The sequence below is a fragment of the Macaca nemestrina genome, chromosome 3 (genome assembly GCF_043159975.1).
Source record: "Macaca nemestrina isolate mMacNem1 chromosome 3, mMacNem.hap1, whole genome shotgun sequence".
Lineage (NCBI taxonomy): Eukaryota > Metazoa > Chordata > Mammalia > Primates > Cercopithecidae > Macaca > Macaca nemestrina.
The window spans coordinates 66,672,652-66,691,110 of NC_092127.1; the positions used below are offsets into that span (position 1 = coordinate 66,672,652).

Sequence of the window (18,459 nt, forward strand, 5' to 3'; positions counted from 1 at the left end):
AAATATGGTCATCCATAAACACAAATATCTGGTCTGCTTAATAGTCACATCTCTGACTATAAATGGACAAACTAGCATCCTATTTTATACATCATTCCCTTGTAAGTGTTATTATCATGGGTCAGTCTGTCCTCACAACTCTATCATCTCCAACATACTAATAACACTGAATTCTCCAACTTTATAACCTGAGAATCAAACCTGGGACATGACAATCACTCCTAGGTACTGTTCCAGGACTGAGAACCAGTTGGTCAGGCAGCCTTCACCAGGTAACAACCCTTCTCTTACAGACTTAAAATTTTTAACACGTTAGTATATAAGTGACTTGATGCCAAACCTTTATATTATTTTCACATGTCTACTTTCTGCCACTAGGCAGTAAAAACAAAAAGTTCTAAATGACCAGTTTTTTAATGTGCAAAAGAGACTTGATACTACATAATTTCTAAAATTTATTGTGGTTCTAACATATTATGATTCTAAAAACTTTACTTATTCACAATCTAGCATAAAAAGTGTATTTTTCTAATTAATGGATATCAGGAGTCTTAGAAAATTTTTGTTCAAGCCTATTGTTAGTCCTATGAATGTTCCTGCCATAATTAGCATATAGTTTTTATTAATAAAAAATGTATCCCCTATCAGAGAATCTGGTAATATGAATAAGTTCTTTTTAAATGTTGTACAAAACGTTTTCCATTATTCTCACTTTTTTTCATTTCCCTAGTACAAAGCCTTGAAAGAGTCCATTTGTACATGGGTAATAAGACTTACTCATGACATTTCTTAATAAAAACCCCTCAGGCCAGATGTAGTGGCTCACGCCTGTAATCCCAGCACTTTGGGAGGCCGAGGCGGGCAGATCACGAGGTCAGGAGTTCGAGACCAGCCTGGCCAACATGGTGAAACCCCATCTCTACTAAAAAGATTTTTAAAAATTAGCCAGGTGTGATGGTGCATGCCTGTAGTCCCAGCTACTCAGGAGGCTGAGGCAGGAGAATCGCTTGAACCCGGAAGGCGGAGGTTGCAGTGAGCTGAGAGTGTACCACTGCACTCCAGTCTGAATAACAGGGCAAGACTCAATCTCAAAAAATAATAATAATAAATAATAAAATAAAATCCCCTAAAATTTAACTGCTAAATCTTCCTTACTGATCTTTGCTTCAAGTTTTAAAGCTAATAGCATTTATCACAAAATAAATCCATCATGGTATAGTATTTTATATGCTAGAAAAAACCTGCCAGGTTATGATGTTGTCCTAGCAGTTACTAAGTAATCTACTAAAACAAATTATTTTACAGATCTTTCCCCTAGTTACTATGGCCAATATTTTTCCTTTATCCTAAAATATCCAAAGACACTGACACATTCAATAGTTTTTGCCACTACACATGTATTAAGAATTAATCCTACACAGAATCAATACTAGTGCTATACTTACTGAACCAATGCCATCCATCAGTGTTAAGAGTGAAGCCACAACTCTTTTTTCCACTTCATTCTGGGCCCCCTCTCTTTTTGGACAAAGTGCATCCAGCTCATCAATAAAAATAATTGACGGGTGTCTAAAAACAAACAAGTAAAATGAAATCTCTCATCTGTATTTGATTTTAAGTTTTACTTAGTTTTAATTTTTTAATTGAAATGCAACATATCAAATTTAGAATTTACTTAATACCATAAAGATATTATAATGTTCAGCTAAAAAACCTTAGATTCATTCTAGCCCAAAATACCAACTCACTAACTTCATATTCTATTCTATCTGCCTTCCATTAAAAGGCTGGGTAATTGAGTAGAGTATGCTGCTTAAGAGATGAGAGTCTCTTAAGAACTCTCCCAGTAATGCCCAGAACTCTCCCCAGTAATGCCCATTAAGTTGTTATGACTGGATCAAATTCAGAAGCTGAGGCCAGAGATGCTATCCCTTGGAGCAGGTTTGAAACCAAAGGACATAAACTAGAAATGCCCTGTTATTTTTAAACCATTAAAATAAAAACTTGCAAGATGATCAATTCTCCCATAAACAGATGTGAATTCTCTCACAGAAGGAAATCTCAACTGCCATGAACACAGCAACAGCAAAAGCAAACTAAACAATCAGGTGTACCACTAGTTTTAAAATTTTCAATACAGTACTAGGACTACAAACAGCTTATTTCATCTACTATCATTGGGGGAAAAATAAACTTCAAAAATGGCGAGTTTTTTGATTCAAGAGCAGTAATTATGATATTAAACACCAAAACAGCCAGCATTTTGGGAGGCTGAGGCAGGAGAATGGCTTGAGCCCAGGAGTTCAAGACCAGCCTGACCAACATAGCAAGATCCTGTTGCTAGAAAAAAAAAAAAAAATACAAAAATTAGTTGCGCATGGTAGTGCTCACCTATAGTTGCAGCTATTTGGGAGGCTATAGGGGGAGGATCACTTGAGTTCAGGAATTTAGGTTTCATTGTTACACTGTAATGAGTATTAGGATATTGGTCTATAACTTAGTCAAACGTAACGTTAACATCACTCGTAATATAGCTATGTCTCTACCACTGTTTTGCTTTTGTTTGTTTGTTTGTTTTTGAGATGGGGTCTGTGTTGCCCAGGCTGGAGTGCAGCGGTGAAATCATGGCTCACTACAGCCTTGATCTCCCAGGTTCAGTGATCCTCCTGCCTCAGCTTCCTTAGTAGGTGGGACTACAGGCATGTGCTACCATGCCCAGCTAATTATTTTTATTTATTTATTTATTTTTTCTGAGACAAAGTCTCGCTCTTGTCCCCCAGGCTGGAGTGTGATGGCACAATCAAGGCTCACTGCAACCTCTGCCTCCCGGGTTCAAGAGATTCTCCTACCTCAGCCTCCCGAGTAGCTGAGATTACAGGCACTTGCCACCACACCTGGCTAATTTTTGTATTTTTAGTAGAGACAGGGTTTCACCATGTTGACCAGGCTGGACTCCAAACTCCTGACCTCAAGTGATCTGCCTGCCTCGGCCTCCCAAAGTACTGGGATTATAGGCGTGAGCCACCGTGCCCAGCCAATTTCAGACAGGGTCCCACTATGCTACCCAGGCTGGTCTCAAACTCCTAGGCTCAAGCAATCCTCCTGCCTTGGCCTCCCAAAGAGATGGTATTACAGGCATGAGCCACCACATCCAGCCAGAGTCATTATTTAATGGGCAAAAGATTTGTCCCTTTGAAGCAAAGTATAACATAACGAAGTTCTAATATAAAGAGCTACAATAATACAGTCTACTAGAAAAACTAAACATATTAGATACACCTAAGCACCCAAAGAAAGTCATGGATTTCTATGCTCAAACAAGGTCACATGATTTATCAAGCACTATGTCTTAATTCTTCTACTTTATGTAATTTAATAACATTTATCAAACTTTTAAAGATTAGATAGAAATAGAATTTCATTAGATCTATAATCTATTTCTACTACTATCACTATTATTTTTATACTACTGTTTATGCTTTGTATAAGGCGCTAGTATCTCACTTTGACTAATATAGCCTTGATTATTAATTCCAAAACATTTAAAAATAAAAAGTACCGTAGAGTGGCTTCAGCAAATATCTGACGTAACTTTGCTTCAGTCTCACCATAGAATCTATAACAAATAAAATGTATTTAAAGACCATTTCTTATTGTTTTTAAAGCTTTGTCATACTTAAAATTAGTTTCAAAAATTATTTTCCAAACAATTATTAAGAAGCAAAATATTTCAATGTACAAAATATCAGACAGAATACCACACAATCATTTCTAAAAACCGTGTTTTAGAAATATATTGTTTACTCTATTAAAACATGTACTTACTTGCTTATAATTTCAGGACCATTAATTACAGAAACATAGGCTCCAACTTCATTAGCAACAGCCCTGGCGATCATTGTTTTTCCAGTACCTGGAGGACCATAAAGTAACACTCCTCTAGGGGCAGGAATTCCTGGAAGAAAAAGTAAAAACACTAGATTCACCATCACCAGGTTTCTTATAAATGTAAGAAGTTCAAACATGAGTTATAAAATTTAACTTTACCTTGCATCACAAGGAGTCAAGAGTTTTTTCTCCCCCTCCAGAAAGATGTACTAACTAGCCCAAACACTGATCCCCAGCAATGACTTTCTCTTTCTGTAGACCACAGAACAGAAGCAGCATGTGGGTTAAAAAAAAAAAAAAAAAAAAGGCCGGGCACGGTGGCTCACGCCTGTAATCCCAGCACTTCGGGAGGCTGAGGCGGGTGGATCACGAGGTCAGGAGATCAAGACCATCCTGGCGAACACGGTGAAACCCCGTCTCTACTAAAAAATACAAAAAAATTAGCCAGGCGTGGTGGCGGGCACTTGTAGTCCCAGCTTCTCGGGAGGCTGAGGCAGGAGAATGGCGTGAATCTGGGAGGCGACCGAGCTTGCAGTGAGCGGAGATCGCGCCACAGCACTCCAGCCTGGGAGACAGAGCGAGACTCCGTCTCAAAAAAAAAAAAAAAAACTGGACACCAACATTGTTGCAATGCCCCATCCCACACAACACAGTTCAATGATCAAAAAACATAGCGCAGCCACCAATCCCAGTTTTTTTCCAACTAACCATCTTGAAGAGTACATATGTTTGCTGGTATAAAAGGTACATAAGTACTAGCAATATGCCAATCTAAGGGTTCATTTTACACAGACATATATATACATGAGAAAGGAAAAAGCAGAGAGATCAGACACACCAAATATATGCAAAGGATCTTGGCAATAACAAGGCAGCGGAAGCCCTGAGCTTCCTGAGTCAAGCCATTCCCTTAATTACCTGCTTCAGTGCAAAAAGATGGGTACACAGCTACATTTCCTAACAAAGAAGTTTTATCTAATGTATTTGAATGGTTTATTTCTTTAGTCATTACAGATGACCCAGCATGACAAGATACTTATTCTAGATCCAATACAGGTAATTGTGGAAATACGCTATTAGAAGAGACAAGGCTGTCACTAATTCACATTACAACCTAAAAATACCAAGGCATAGAAAATGGCCCATTTAACTGGCATCTCCCAAAGCAACTGACATCTTCTAACACACCCACTACTCAGAAAATAAAAACAGGAAGAGGATGAGCAATCACTAGATAAGTGTCAACTATCTTTTAATTTGAATTTAACATTTTTGGGTGCAATAAACTGAAGATATCATACCATAACTCTTGAAAAGCTCAGGCTGTTTGAGGGGCAATTCAATTATCTCTCTAATTGCTTTCAGCTGGCTACTTAAGCCTCCTATCATGTCATAAGTTACTTTGAATTGGTTGTCTTGCTCTTTTGAATTTTTATCAATCTCTGTAAAATTGACTCTTGTTGTTGAAGAAATAAAATAAAAAGTATCAGTACTGCACTTTGCTCCTATGCTGAACTTTAGCAGTCTCTCTTCTTCGGTAAGTTGCTCATTTCCTTCTCTGGCAGATTCAAAACTACATTTAACACCTGCGACTTCCTCTAGCATAAGTCCACTGCCATCTCCAGGGCTCTGTGTAACATCCAAAACATCACTGGCTTTATTTGTAATTCTGTCATCAACTGGTTTACAAGGAGTACTTCCTGATGTTGAGATCCGGGTATCCTCCAGATCTAACTGGCTTAGCTGTAAGGATAATTCCAGGCTACTGGTTTCCATGCTGGACTGTTCAAAGGCCATTCTTTGGGCATCAGTGTCAAAGTCACTCTGAGGTCCTCCCAATGTCATGCCATCTGCCCCTTTCACTCGCAGTACTTGCAGCTTGTACGGTCGTCCATAGAATGTACAATACAGAAAGTTGCCTGGTAAAACGATCTTGCCATCTAGAAAATAATTTATTAAATATACATGTTAGCATAATTTTTGTTACCAGTTTAATGTTTAAATAGCAATATATTTCATTTACTAACTGACTGAAAAGACTAAATCAAAGGCAGAGTATTAATAAAATAATTGTCATAAAATATTGAGGACCTAATATTCCCCTATAATATAGCACCATCTGGAGATAGAAGGAAAAGATGATTCTCTGAAATCCTCCACACTCAGTAGATCTCAGATTCTAGCAACCATATCAACAAATAGCCAGGCATTCCATATTCAGTAATAAACTAAATGAAAATGGCACACCCAAACCAACACTCCAAGATAGCATCTCTCACTGGAAAGGGCAAGAACAGTCTCAATTCTACCACTGACTCTTTCCACAGACAAGTCATATATTCTTTCCACTGCTCAACTGCCAATTAACCAGGAAAAGTAACACATCCCTGTCTTAAAAGTATATTCATTCATTAAGGGGAATATTCTCAAAGCTATTTTGAAGAAAACTACTGTGCACTTATAAGCCCTCAAGGACACTTTATTTGCTGATGCCTTGCAGCTTAAAACTTAAGAAAACAATTTAAAATATTTGTCTCACCTAGTTTTCTCAGAATACAACCAGTCAGTTCTTCTTCATTAATTTCCATATCTTTGTCACTGTTAAAAGAATGAGAAGGGGACAGAAATCAGCATTAGGTACATCAGAAACTAAACTGGTATAAAATTACATGTATATAGTTATAATATACACTTAATCAAAAGAATAATCCACCTGCAACCTTAAATAATGTATACAATTTTGAAACAATGGACATTTTTCAGAAACATATAGCCATGAAAATATCATTTGGAATCTGTTGCCTTAGTGGCATAAACCAATGTTCTTCAAAACACAAAGGTAATGAAATCATTTCAGTCAGCCCCATTCAGCACTTTGTTAATAGAATAAGAAATGCAGGGAACACTGAATATAGAAAGGGTAAATACTGCTTTGTAAAACATTAGCTTCTAACACATACATACACATATGCACGTATATGAGCACTGTATCTATGGATGTGTATATACAAAGAATCTGATGAAAAAATCCATTTTTTATAAAGAGTCATAGTCAAAAACATTTTTAAAATGCTGACCTAAACTAATAATTCCCTTTATAAAGTTGCCTAGCTTGGAGAAAAGGCTCTTATTAATAACTTACTTCATTCTCTTAGTATAACTTACAAATTATTTCTTCAAGAAAATTAATTCCTATACAGTATGTTACTTGAAGAGGCAGAAGTAGGAAAAAGGGGAGTAACGGTTACAATGGACGTTTTTTCTGGAGACAGGGCATGACCGAGGAAAAATGAGATCCCCTCCTTCCTAATGATAACTGTGTCTCCCCAGAGAGCTGCTTAAGTGCAGGAAGTGAACACACCTAAATATCATACATTTATAAAGAAATCTGCTCTTGGAGAGTTCTCAGAACAAGAGCATTTTTCCTCCTCCTCTGTGCATAAGCAGCCCGTATCAGGAGGGGAGACAAATAGCTGTCTAGTTCTGTCAGTGACCAGTGGAGCGGGGGCAGTCTAGCCCAAGGGGAAGTGTAAGTGACTGGAAGCTGAGCATGGTGGCTCATGCCTGTAATCCCAGCACTTTGGGAGGCTGAGGTGGGTGGACCGCCTGAGCTCAGGAGTTCAAAACCAGCCTGGGCAACATGGCAAAAACTTACCTCTACAAAAAATACAAAAGAAAATTAGCCAGACGTGGTGGCATGTGCCTGTGTGCCCATCTGGTCAAAATAACCTTGTTCTCCACTTTTATTTTTTTTTTTTTTGGAGATGAGGTCTCACTCTTGTCACCCAGGCTGGAGTGTGGTGGTATGATCTCAGCTCACTGTAACCTCCACCTCACAGGCTCAAGTGATCCTCCTACCTCAGCCTCCAGAGTAGCTGGGAACACAGGTGCTCACCACCACGGCCAGCTAATTTTTACATATATACACATTTTATAGAGACAGTGCTTCACCATGTTGCCAGGCTGGTCTCGAACTCCTAAGTTCAGGCGATCCACCCACCTCAGCCTCCCAAAGTGCTGGGATTACAGGCGTGAGCCACTGTGCCTGGCTTCCAATCACTTTTATCAGTAATAATACAATATAGTCAATCCTCAACACCTGTGGACGCTGTATTTGGAAATTTACCAACTCCCAAAAATTTATATGTACCCCAAAATCAATACTCACAAAGCATTTGTGGTCATTAGTGACACGGAAGAGCAGCAAAAAATTTGGGTTACCCAACACCCATGTTACCATATAGAATAAGGTGACTCTCCACCCTGTTTCAGCTCTCATTCAGAGATGACCAGAGAATGGAAGTGATAGGGGACACAGCAGTGTAGTGAAGAAGCTCCAGGCCTGGGGCCAGTTGGAGGGAGTTTGAATCCCAACACTAGCACCTGTAGTGGGGCAGCCTCAGGCAAGTCCCTTAACACTTCTAAATCTCCTCTTCTCTTTTGTAAAATAAAGAAAAGAAAATCTACCAGAATGAATTATTTTGGAGTTTTAAGATTACAATCTATGTAAAATGTATGTGTAAGTATGTATTATATTATATATATACACTATATTATGTGTGTGTGTTGCATGTATGTATATACACATACATACGTATTTCCCTCTAGGAGAAATGTCTCAGTATTTGCTAACGGTGTTCAAGGCAGCTTTGATAGAACATAACTAACCATAAATAATGAGAATCAACTACATATTCATATAAAAGAAAGAGCAAGAAATAGAATGGGGGGAAATTTCATGAATCAAACATATGTATAAACTAATGAGAAAATTGCATGTATCTCCTTAAATGCGTACATTTACTTTTGTTTATGGAACTCTAAACCAAGTTATACTTAAATTGCTTTTGTTAAACTCTGAATAGAAGGTATTTATAAATACATGTAAGAACAGTAAAAATATCAAACCAATTTTGCTTTTAAAAAAATAATAGTTGCACATAAAACAATTTCCACTAGAAGGAGCTCTAACATTACTATTAATTATAAAATCTTTCAGTTGCAACTGAAGGATTTAAGCAGACTAAAATGACTGATTTTCCCAATTGGAAATTAACTTTCTTGTCTATACTCTGCTGCCACATTTAAAACATAAGATTTTTTAAAACAAAATTTTCAAACCTGAGTTTTCATTTAAAACATATACGGTCCTCTATAATAAGAAATCATTACTCACCTAAGACTGGTGTGCACTCAAGAGGTCTGATTAGTTTGTAGGTCATCATAAATGCTAATTCCAGTCAACGAATTACTGCTACCTGTAGCACTGTTTTAAGACATAGTCTGAGGAATAATCCAGTTTAATCTGAACAGTACTATTAACTACCTCATAAAATATTAGGCAAGTTACTTCTCATTAAGCTATTTCACCTCTTTAAAAAGGGAAGGGTAAATGTGTGTGTGTGTATACATACGTGCAATATATACAAAGCTTCTGTATACAGCTGGTAGTCAACATACTGTCTCCTGTCCCTTCTGCCTTTTATTATTAATTAAACTGTTACTATAAGCTCTGAAAACATTTTCCTGTTATAAAGGAAAAAATATGCCAAAACTCAAGTCTAAAATCTACAATAGTAGCAAAAGAGAAGAAAACATATTAAAATCAAGCTGATAACTAGAAAATGGTTTGTAGTTCTCACATATAATGTAAACACATCCCCCAAGCTATTACTAAGGTGACATTAAAGTATAAAAAGATGCTTTTTGTAAATGACTTTTGATAAGACTTCTATATGCAAACCGAGTCGAAATCCTATTAGATACAGAATATCCAGGAGGATGGATGATATACCTTAACTATCTTGATAGGCAGATTCAAACAATTAGCCTGTGGTGAGGGATTATTTTAAAATCTGATAGTAACGACCGTTTGTTTTACTAAATTGAATAATCAACAAGTTAAAATATACAGTCAAGTTCTTTGCTTGCATAGTCTTAATTAAAACTTGTTTCTGTTTGACTCACAGTAATCTACTCTTTTCTTTACAACTGTAAGAAGCCCTGATTACACTGCAAGTCAAGGTGAAAAACACTGCTAAATATTCATCAATGAAAATTACTCTCACCTAAAATATCAGGGCATACTCTAATCATGGAAAATAAAAGTCCTTAGTCTATAAATTATATAGCAGTCATTCAGCTTGGGTTGTCTAATACAACACAAGTGACCACTAGCCACTCAGCACACATAGCTATCAAATGCTTAAAATGGGGCTAGTCTCAACTGTGATGTGCTATAAGTATAACACACACTGGATTTTGAAGACTTAGTTTGAAAAAAAGGATGTAAAATATCTTATTGGTAACTTTTTTTTTTTTGAGACACAGTCTCACTCTTTCACGCAGGCTAGAGTGCAGTGGTGCAATCCCAGCTCACTGCAACCTCCACCTCCCAGACTTAAGCAATCCTCCTGTCTCCACCTCCCAAATAGCTGGGACTACAGGTACACACCACCATGCCTAGAAATTTTATTTTTTGTATTTTTTGTAGAGACAGGGCTTCCCCATATTGCTCAGGTTAGTCTTGAACTCCTGAGCTCAAGTGATCCACCCACTTTGGGCTCCCAAAGTGCTGGGATTACAGGCATAAGCCTCCGCACCCAGCCCTTATTGGTAATTTTTTATAATTACATGTTAAAATACATTTTTACATATATTGGTTAAATAAAACATACTATTATAATTCATTGTACCTGTTTCTCTCTTTTTAAAATGTTATAAGAAAATGCAAAATTACTTATGTGGTTTACATTTGTGACTCTTATATTTCTACTGGGCAGCTTTGATCCAGATAGTCACCAAAGAAAAGAGCCAAACCTCAGTGCCACATCCATTTCCTCAGCCTGTAGCACAGCACCCACAAGAGGCTGGACTTGGATGGCATCACCAGGCCTCACACCCACATTCTTCTGTGCCATTTCACTCAGGCCAACCTTGCCTCCAGGAAATCCTGCCATAGGCCACGCTGTATAGACCTGCCAGACAGAGGAAATAAAAATGTTAGAAAATAAATATTCATAGAATACCATCAATTTACAAGGTAGAATGCTAAGGACAGTCAAGTACTTAGATATGCAAAATACAGTCTTTACCCAAAAAGAGTTATAATCTGATACCAATTGCAGTAAGATAAATTGCATTTTTTAAAAAATTTAAATACTATAAGGGCTCATGAAAAATAAACTTTTTAATAATATTACATCTTTTTCTAAAGAGCAAGAATGATCCCACAGTGAAGACAGTAGAAGATATGAAAGATATATGAAAAAAGACAAAGGCATTAACAGGTGATAATGAGGAAATGACAAAAATATTAAGGCAAGATAACTTGTAAAGTAATTCAGCCTGGAAATTAAACTACATCCAGGACATAGTGAGGGACACAAAACAAGAGCTTTGTCAGAACCTGGGTCTTATCAAATTTAAACGTTAAGAGGGGGGAGCAAAAATTTCTAGCTTCAGCTCACACACTTATAGTCCTCTCTTTTACAAGACACAGTAAAGGAACTTTAAAGCATAAGCCAGAAAAATGAAAAGAATAAGAGGGGCCATCAGCAGACAAAAAAAATTCAAAGTATTTCCAGAGGATCCCCAGCAGATCAAAGAAGCATCAAAGGAAGCCAGGAAAGATAAGGGGCTGGTAGCAGAGGAGAAAGCCAAGCTGCCAAAAATGATCCAGGAAAGGTTCTAGGCTGAGAATCTCAGGTATGAAGAATGACAGCAAGGAGAAACAGCTGAAACCAGGGAGAATAGTAAAATATTTATATACAGAACAGGTGACCTTCTTACCCCAAAATAATATTTTTATAAAGAAATATAACTAACTGACTGGGAGAAATACTGTCACTACTGCCGGAGGAAACACTTCTCTCTACATAACATTTTAGGGGTTACTATGCCCAGCAGAGTCATAGACAGCAAAGGAACAGAGAGTTAATACACACATTAATGTCTTTTAAAATACAGTTTTTCATTTATTCCTGCTTGTGTTGAAAATTAAAATCAGAAACATCTCAAACACAGGTTGAGCATCCCTTATCCAAAATGCTTAGGACCAGACGCATTTTCAATTTTCGATTTTGGAATATTTGCCTTATGTTTACTGGCTAAGCATCCCAAATCTGAAATCCAAAATGTTCCAATGAGCATTTCCTTTGACCACTACAGCACTCAAAAGCATTACAGAGTTTAGATTTTTGGATTTGCAATGTTCAGTCTTTATTTCTAAACTAAGGAAATGCAAAAGACTCTTACCTCTTGCTTTCCGTTCAAACTAGTAAGCAACACTGGTCGACCTATACATATATTTGCAGACTTCATAGTGTTGAGTCCAAGATGAATAAGGGAATTCTGGAATGTTTTAGGAATTCTGTCATCTACTATGAAGGAAAAGAAAATTATTTTTTACTACTTTGTAACAGAAGTTAAAGCATGCTTTCTTTTGCAGTAAATAAAAATACTCTAACCATATAACCACATGAATGTACTTATCATACCCTGGAGAAACTAGTGTTCCAACTTCTGTTATAACAAACAGATTTAAAACCAAATGCTTTTGAGGGTCTACTGGCAACATATTAAGTATTAACTAAAAACAAGATGTTTTATGGGGTGAGCATTGGTTTCCTTTTTTCTGAGTCTCTAATTTCTTTAAGAACTAAACATAATTGCAAAAGAGAGTCTCAGAGCTTTAAGTTCAAAGTTGAGTCAGCTACTAGTATTCAAAGGATTGAACTGGGAACTGGAACATCTATCTGGCTCTAGAGGATTAAGTTATGTTTCTACTTCTGCCCCACATTATGGTCATCGCCAGATCTTTTTCTTCTGTATTACCAAGAATAGACAAAGATAGTAACACAAGTCGTCTTCCTTATACAAACACACTGACTGAAATCACCACTAGTGATTTCAACTTTTGGCTGAAAAAGGGGGTCCAGAATTCAGTCCAGTTAACAACACCTCTGAAAATGATGTGCTGACATCTCCACTCCTTCCTATCCACCCCACCTCCACCAAGCTCCATATTTAGCTAGGTGTCCCTCCTCTAATTCCCCCAGCACTCTGTGCTGCCAGTTAATAGCATTTATCATAATATTCATTTGTTTTAGTCTTTCTCCTTAATTGTATACTGCTTTGAAGCAGGAATTGGGTCCTATTTCTCTCTGTATCTCCAATGCTTACAGTGCGTTAAATGTAGCAGTTGCACAATAAATGGCCATAAAATGAATAAATGTAGTAAATGAGTATACAATGTTTTTCTTTTCAGCACAAAATCCATGAAACACTTAAGTAATTTAAAAATGTCACAACTTCATTATAAAATTTATTGTAAACATATATACCATAATCACAGAGATCTACCTAAGTTTTCCTTAATAATCAGAAAACATATTTTGTAATAAAAAAGAAATTAAAGCAATGAAAGCAAAACCATAAGGTACAAATATTATTTACGTTATTCTGTCACTACAAAATAACTCCCCAACACGTTTCTTTTTCTTCTTACAAGAGGTGCAAATCTAGAAAAACAAAGCATCTCATAAAGCTAAGATGAACAGCACTGAGTATAAAATGAAATTAACACATACTGCATAATATGAGAAGCTGGACAGAAATTCAATCTTCCAATGAGCATTAGGTATCTTATATAGTTTGCTGGTCATTAACAGCAAAGCATACTGCCATTAGATGATCTCATAATATTCAGTTCCTGCCTCTTTCTTCCCAAACCTCAATGAACTACCTTTCCCTCTTGACAATTACCACACAAGTGTTCTCAGTCCTTCCCAAGACCTTAGTTTTCTACTTCTCCTTCCACCCTATCCGGCACATTCTCCATGCCCCAGGATTTATTCTCCACCTTCTCTTTCAAGGGTAATCATGTTCAAATTCCCATCCACCGGTCTCATTTTCCAAAACATCACCACTGTGTTCTCTGCTTACACTACACAGGTCTACTCAAGTTGTCCACAGAGTTCCCTTCTCACCTCACTCCTCCAATACTTTAAAAATATGTCAACATCTAATTTCCCCATTGACTACTTTCACATTGATTGAGCACCTTAAGTATCAGATTAACAAGATAGTAAAGATAATTTCAAACAACCATCCACCCTTCATTTATTCATTCGGCAAATAAGTACTACGTGCCTACTATATGGCAGATACTATGCTAGGCACTTTTGTTCACAAGTCCTTGGTCTCACAGACCTTATAGCCTTGTAGGATGAGTGAGTTATTAAGCAATCAGTGAATAGCTGTAAAATTATAAACTAAGATTAATACAATGAAAAAATGACTTAGAGTGCCAGGAGAGCCTATAATGTGGGATCTGACCTGATTTTGAATATGAGAATGTTTCTCAAAGGAAGTGATATTAAAATCAGGTCTGAAAGAAGAGTAGGAACTAACTAAATGAAGAGAAGAAAAAGATAATTCTCAGCAAAGAAGACAGCATGTACAAAGTTCCTGGGCAGAAGGTGGTATGGCGCATCCTCAGGAGAGTATAGACAGAGTGGTGGAAACATAGGGAAGCTATGTAAAGAAGGTCAAGACCACCCAGGACAATAGTGCAACAGGCTGCATTAAGATGCTGGTCATTATTCTGACAGCAATGGGAGTTCAGAAAGGGATGAAAAGCAATGTCATGACAAGATCTGCATCTTACAAGATCATTCTGGCTGTAGAACAGAAAACGAGTAAGGGGCAAAACTGGAAGCAGGAAAATCAACTAAAAGGCTGTTGTAGCAGTCCAGGTGAGAGATGATGGCATCTGAAATTAAGGTAGAAACAGTGGGAATGCCATGTAGAAGAGGAATATGTAAAATATTTAGGTAATAAACATGATTTAGTGGTGAACTAGGTATGTGAGATATGGGGGGGAGAGTCATGGATGACTCTTACATTTGTGAATTTTGCAATGCAAAAAACTGAACAAAATGAAAGTTTGTTTTGTTGGAGGAAATGCGGGCTCATGAAGTTAGTCCCGAAGTATCTTTGAGACACTCATGAGAAGAGTGATTGTACAGCACCATATTCAAAATATGGCCCACAACAATTTGTCAGTGCTTCATGACAAGTGCAAAACATGAGAATAAGTGTTTAGAAGCTTTTATTGAAATTTGCAGAATAATTTCACATCTGTTTAATAAAATTTTTTCCTTATTTTTCTAGAAAATCATTTTGACTGTATTTTACAAAAATGCCGACCTGTGACCTATTGTAAATGTTAAAGTCTTCACCACAGAGAGCTTGAGAAGCACTTGGCTGAAAGACAACTATATCAAGATGCAAAAACAAAAGATTTACAAATATAAATCTGACACTGAAGAGACTATGGATGAGAAACTCCGGTCACTGGATGAACTTGCTAGGGAGAGAGGATTTACTGAGAGGAAAAAAAGGTTTTGGACTAAGAATTGACAAACTTCAACATTTAATGGTCAAGGGAAGAGGACGAGCCTGCAAAGGAAAATGATGAAACATCAACAAAGATGAAGAAAACTAGGCAAGTTTGACAACAAATAAGAAGTTAAGTGTTTCAAGAAGGAGGAAATGGTCAAAAATACCAAAAGTTGCTGTGGTCAAGTAAGGTTTATCAACATGGAGATGCTCGGAGACCACACCAGGAACAGTTTCCATGGAATTACGGGGTGGAAGTCAAAGAGGAATAGGCTAAGGAGAGTATGTAAGTGATGAGGCGGCAGAGACCACTCCATTTTAGAAGTTTGGCAATGGACAGAGAGATGGTTGCAGGAAGAAAATGTGGAGCTTTTGTTCTGATTTAAAGTGGAAGAGAAATGAGCATGTTTAGATGTCAATGGGAAGGATCTAGTTCAAAAACAAGTTGAACCTTCACGACAGAACAAGTTGTCCTCCCATACCTAAGGAAGAGTGAAAATGCCATGTGAACTCTAAATCGTCTTTAAGGTCTGATTAGACATAAAAAATGTTGCCACTAGTTTAATCTGGTCCATTGTTCAAAGCTATTACACATCAAATATAAAATTTCAATTTACAATTCAATTTATAAGACTTTTAAGTATAAATTTGTTCTCCCAAATCAAGGGAGCTGTCATCTGGGACAATGGCTTTGAAGTCAAACACATCTGGACTCAAATATCAGCTCTGCCTCTTAGTACCTGTGTAGCCTGAATGGAATCACGTTGCCTTTCCTTCCTCTATAAAACGGTCATTACTATACCCATCGGTCACGGCTTCTGTAGAAATTAGATGAGCTATATATACTGCTAACACCAGTGTGCAGTTACTAGCAGTTATTAAATATCATAACCTGTGTAGTACTGGAAGAAAATGCTATGTCATCACTCCTAAAGGCAGAGTGATCCACATTTTTACTTTATTAGTTGTTTAGTTTTTTAGGATAAGTATCCCATGTTAGCTAGTTACGAAAAATTTTGCAATTAAATATGTCGTTAATGTTAAAGGAGACAAAGCGTTTCAAGCGCAACTTAAAAAATCAAATTAATTTACAAGAGACACTTTGGATACGGATAAACCATTTCAGCCTAACTTCTCCAATGCAGGCGCGGCTACGTTTGCATGCTTCTTGCATACAGAAGTCTTACACGCTTTGGTGCCGCATTCAGACCCATGCCACGCCCAAATTTCAAAAGTCTCTGCACCCCAAGTCAGTATCACTGAGTCTCCCTCCCCTCAGGTTGCGCCCCTCGGCCTCTAGTCTCCCTCCCGGAGTTCTTTACCCTTTTCTAAGAAGTTGGTCACCGTCAGAGTCCCGGCGGCTGCCGCTAAATCTGATCCAGCAGAAGGAGCCCGTGCCACCGCACAAGAGGAAGCAGCAGAGGGCAAGGGCGAACCATTTTCCGCGCTTTGGTTCAGCCGCTTTCTGTTCTTCTTGGAAGACATGATCCCAAGGTAGCCTGGCCGATGCAGTAGAAAAGCCGATTCAACGTGCGCGCTTCCACTGAGAGAAAAACTTCCGGGGCAGAAGTCAGCGAGGTTCCGCCCCTGCGCCGTAATCCCCAGAGTGGAGCGCAGCAGCGGACAGCGTGGTGGGAGGGACTGAGTGTTTTCAAAACCAGCAATCTTTGGAACAGCTGGAACGGCGTCTGCGAAAGACGATAGGTTCCGGGAACGGAACTGCCACTTAGATTGTAAATTCCTGAAAAACAGGACGTTTTTGCATCTCCTCCCGGCTTCCCCATTCCTAAACCAACGTCTATTGAATTACACTACCAAACAAAATAAGTGGGTGGCGGTGGGGGAGGAGGTTTTCCCCGCTTAACTGGAGTGGGACAAATTGCTGAGAGGGGCTGGTGGACGACTTCGCAGTCTTGGCTTGGCTCTGCAGAGTGATAACCCCAGCTCAACTCTGAGGGAATTGATGACACTCTTCTAAAATGTACGGCCGCGATCTCCGCTCCGGCGCGCGGAAGGGTCATTTGGGCGAGGCAGCGTGAAGATGCGTCCGCTACTGAGCTGGGCCGGCTGGCGCGCGGCGCTTGCCCGAACGTACAGCCCTGGGCCTTCGGCGGGTTACCGCGGGGCCTCGGGCGCACAGGGTTACGTGCGGAATCCCCCAGTTGGAACGTGCGATCTGCAGGGCGAGCTGGACAGATTCGGGGGCATCTCGGTGCGCCTGGCGCGGCTCGACGCGCTGGACCGCCTGGACGCTGCCGCCTTCCAGAAGGGTTTGCAGGGCAAGTGCGCCTGGGACGAAGGGCTCCCGGGGCTTCAGAGCTTTTCTAATGAAGTAACCGCGACCCCCACTCCCGAGTCGCTCTGTGCACCAGTATCGAGCCCAGAGGGAAGGGGAGAAGGCACGCGTGACCTGGACTTGTTTTCTGGAGCATTTGTGCTTAGACCCTTTGCTGGGAGGCCTCTAAGGCGGTTGGGTGAAATGGTGAAGATTCCGGACTTGGGATCTGCAACCCTGGTTGCTGGTCCACTTTCTAGTGTGGGGCATTCGGAAATTGCCGTCAACCACCATTTCCTCTTACGTAGACCCCGGTAATAGGAACTCCTGAAATTACTGAGAGTAAATTTGGATAATGCATATAAAATGCACAGCACAGTGCCTGCCACATATATAAAGCTCAGTAGATGTTTGTTAATATTATTACATTATTACTATCCTTTACCGAGCCTTGGTTCTGTTGGACACTTTTCCCAAGGAAAAAAAACTGTCTTACATTCTAATACGGATGGTGGACTGAGTGAACCAAAGAGACTTTTTCTTTTTTAATTTTTAATTTTTGTGGGTACATAGTAGGTGTGTATGTTTATGGGGTATATGAGCTATTTTGATACAGGTGTATAATGTGTAATAATTACATCAGGGTAAATGAGATATTCTTCACCACAAGCATTCAACCACAATCCAGTTACTCTTTTAGTTATTTTTAAATGTACAAGTGTTTTTTTGTTTGTTTGTTTGTTTGTTTGTTTTGAGACAGGGTATCATTCTGTCTCCCAGGCTAGAGTGCAGTGGTGGGAACACGGTTCACTGCAGCCTCCAACCCCGAGTCAAGCAATCCTCCCACCTCAGGTCCTGGGTAGCTGGGACTACAGGCGCGCATCTGGCTAACT

General features: G+C 38.7%; 2 protein-coding genes across 12 annotated transcripts in view; one reads left to right on the forward strand and one right to left on the reverse strand.

The window, feature by feature from the left end:
* The window catches only part of AFG2A (AFG2 AAA ATPase homolog A), a 379,087-nt gene extending 362,243 nt beyond the window's left edge, over positions 1-16,844 (reverse strand). For 5 of the 7 annotated variants that reach the window (XM_011748817.3, XM_011748819.3, XM_071093077.1 and 2 more), the window contains exons 1-8: positions 16,614-16,844; positions 12,145-12,269; positions 10,708-10,865; positions 6,428-6,486; positions 5,190-5,828; positions 3,826-3,955; positions 3,560-3,616; positions 1,446-1,569 (exon numbers count right to left, since the gene is read on the reverse strand). In XM_011748817.3, coding sequence (XP_011747119.2) covers positions 1,446-1,569; positions 3,560-3,616; positions 3,826-3,955; positions 5,190-5,828; positions 6,428-6,486; positions 10,708-10,865; positions 12,145-12,269; positions 16,614-16,776 — 1,455 coding nt within the window. In that variant the 5' untranslated portion in view covers positions 16,777-16,844. Of the gene's footprint in view, positions 1-1,445; positions 1,570-3,559; positions 3,617-3,825; positions 3,956-5,189; positions 5,829-6,427; positions 6,487-9,064; positions 9,155-10,707; positions 10,866-12,144; positions 12,270-16,613 lie in introns of those variants that run through there. The other 2 variants (XM_011748818.3, XM_011748822.2) reach the window with 2 other exon arrangements.
* Positions 16,845-17,255: 411 nt separating this feature from the next.
* LOC105486132 (nudix hydrolase 6) overlaps positions 17,256-18,459 on the forward strand; it is a 30,976-nt gene continuing 29,772 nt past the window's right edge. Inside the window, exon 1 of one of the 5 annotated variants that reach the window (XM_071093079.1) lies at positions 17,256-17,272. Coding sequence is in view for 1 of the 5 variants with exons in the window: in XM_011748823.3 (XP_011747125.1) it covers positions 17,333-17,570 (238 nt within the window). In the remaining 4 variants the exon portion in view is untranslated. The other 4 variants (XM_011748823.3, XM_011748828.3, XM_011748824.2 and 1 more) reach the window with 4 other exon arrangements.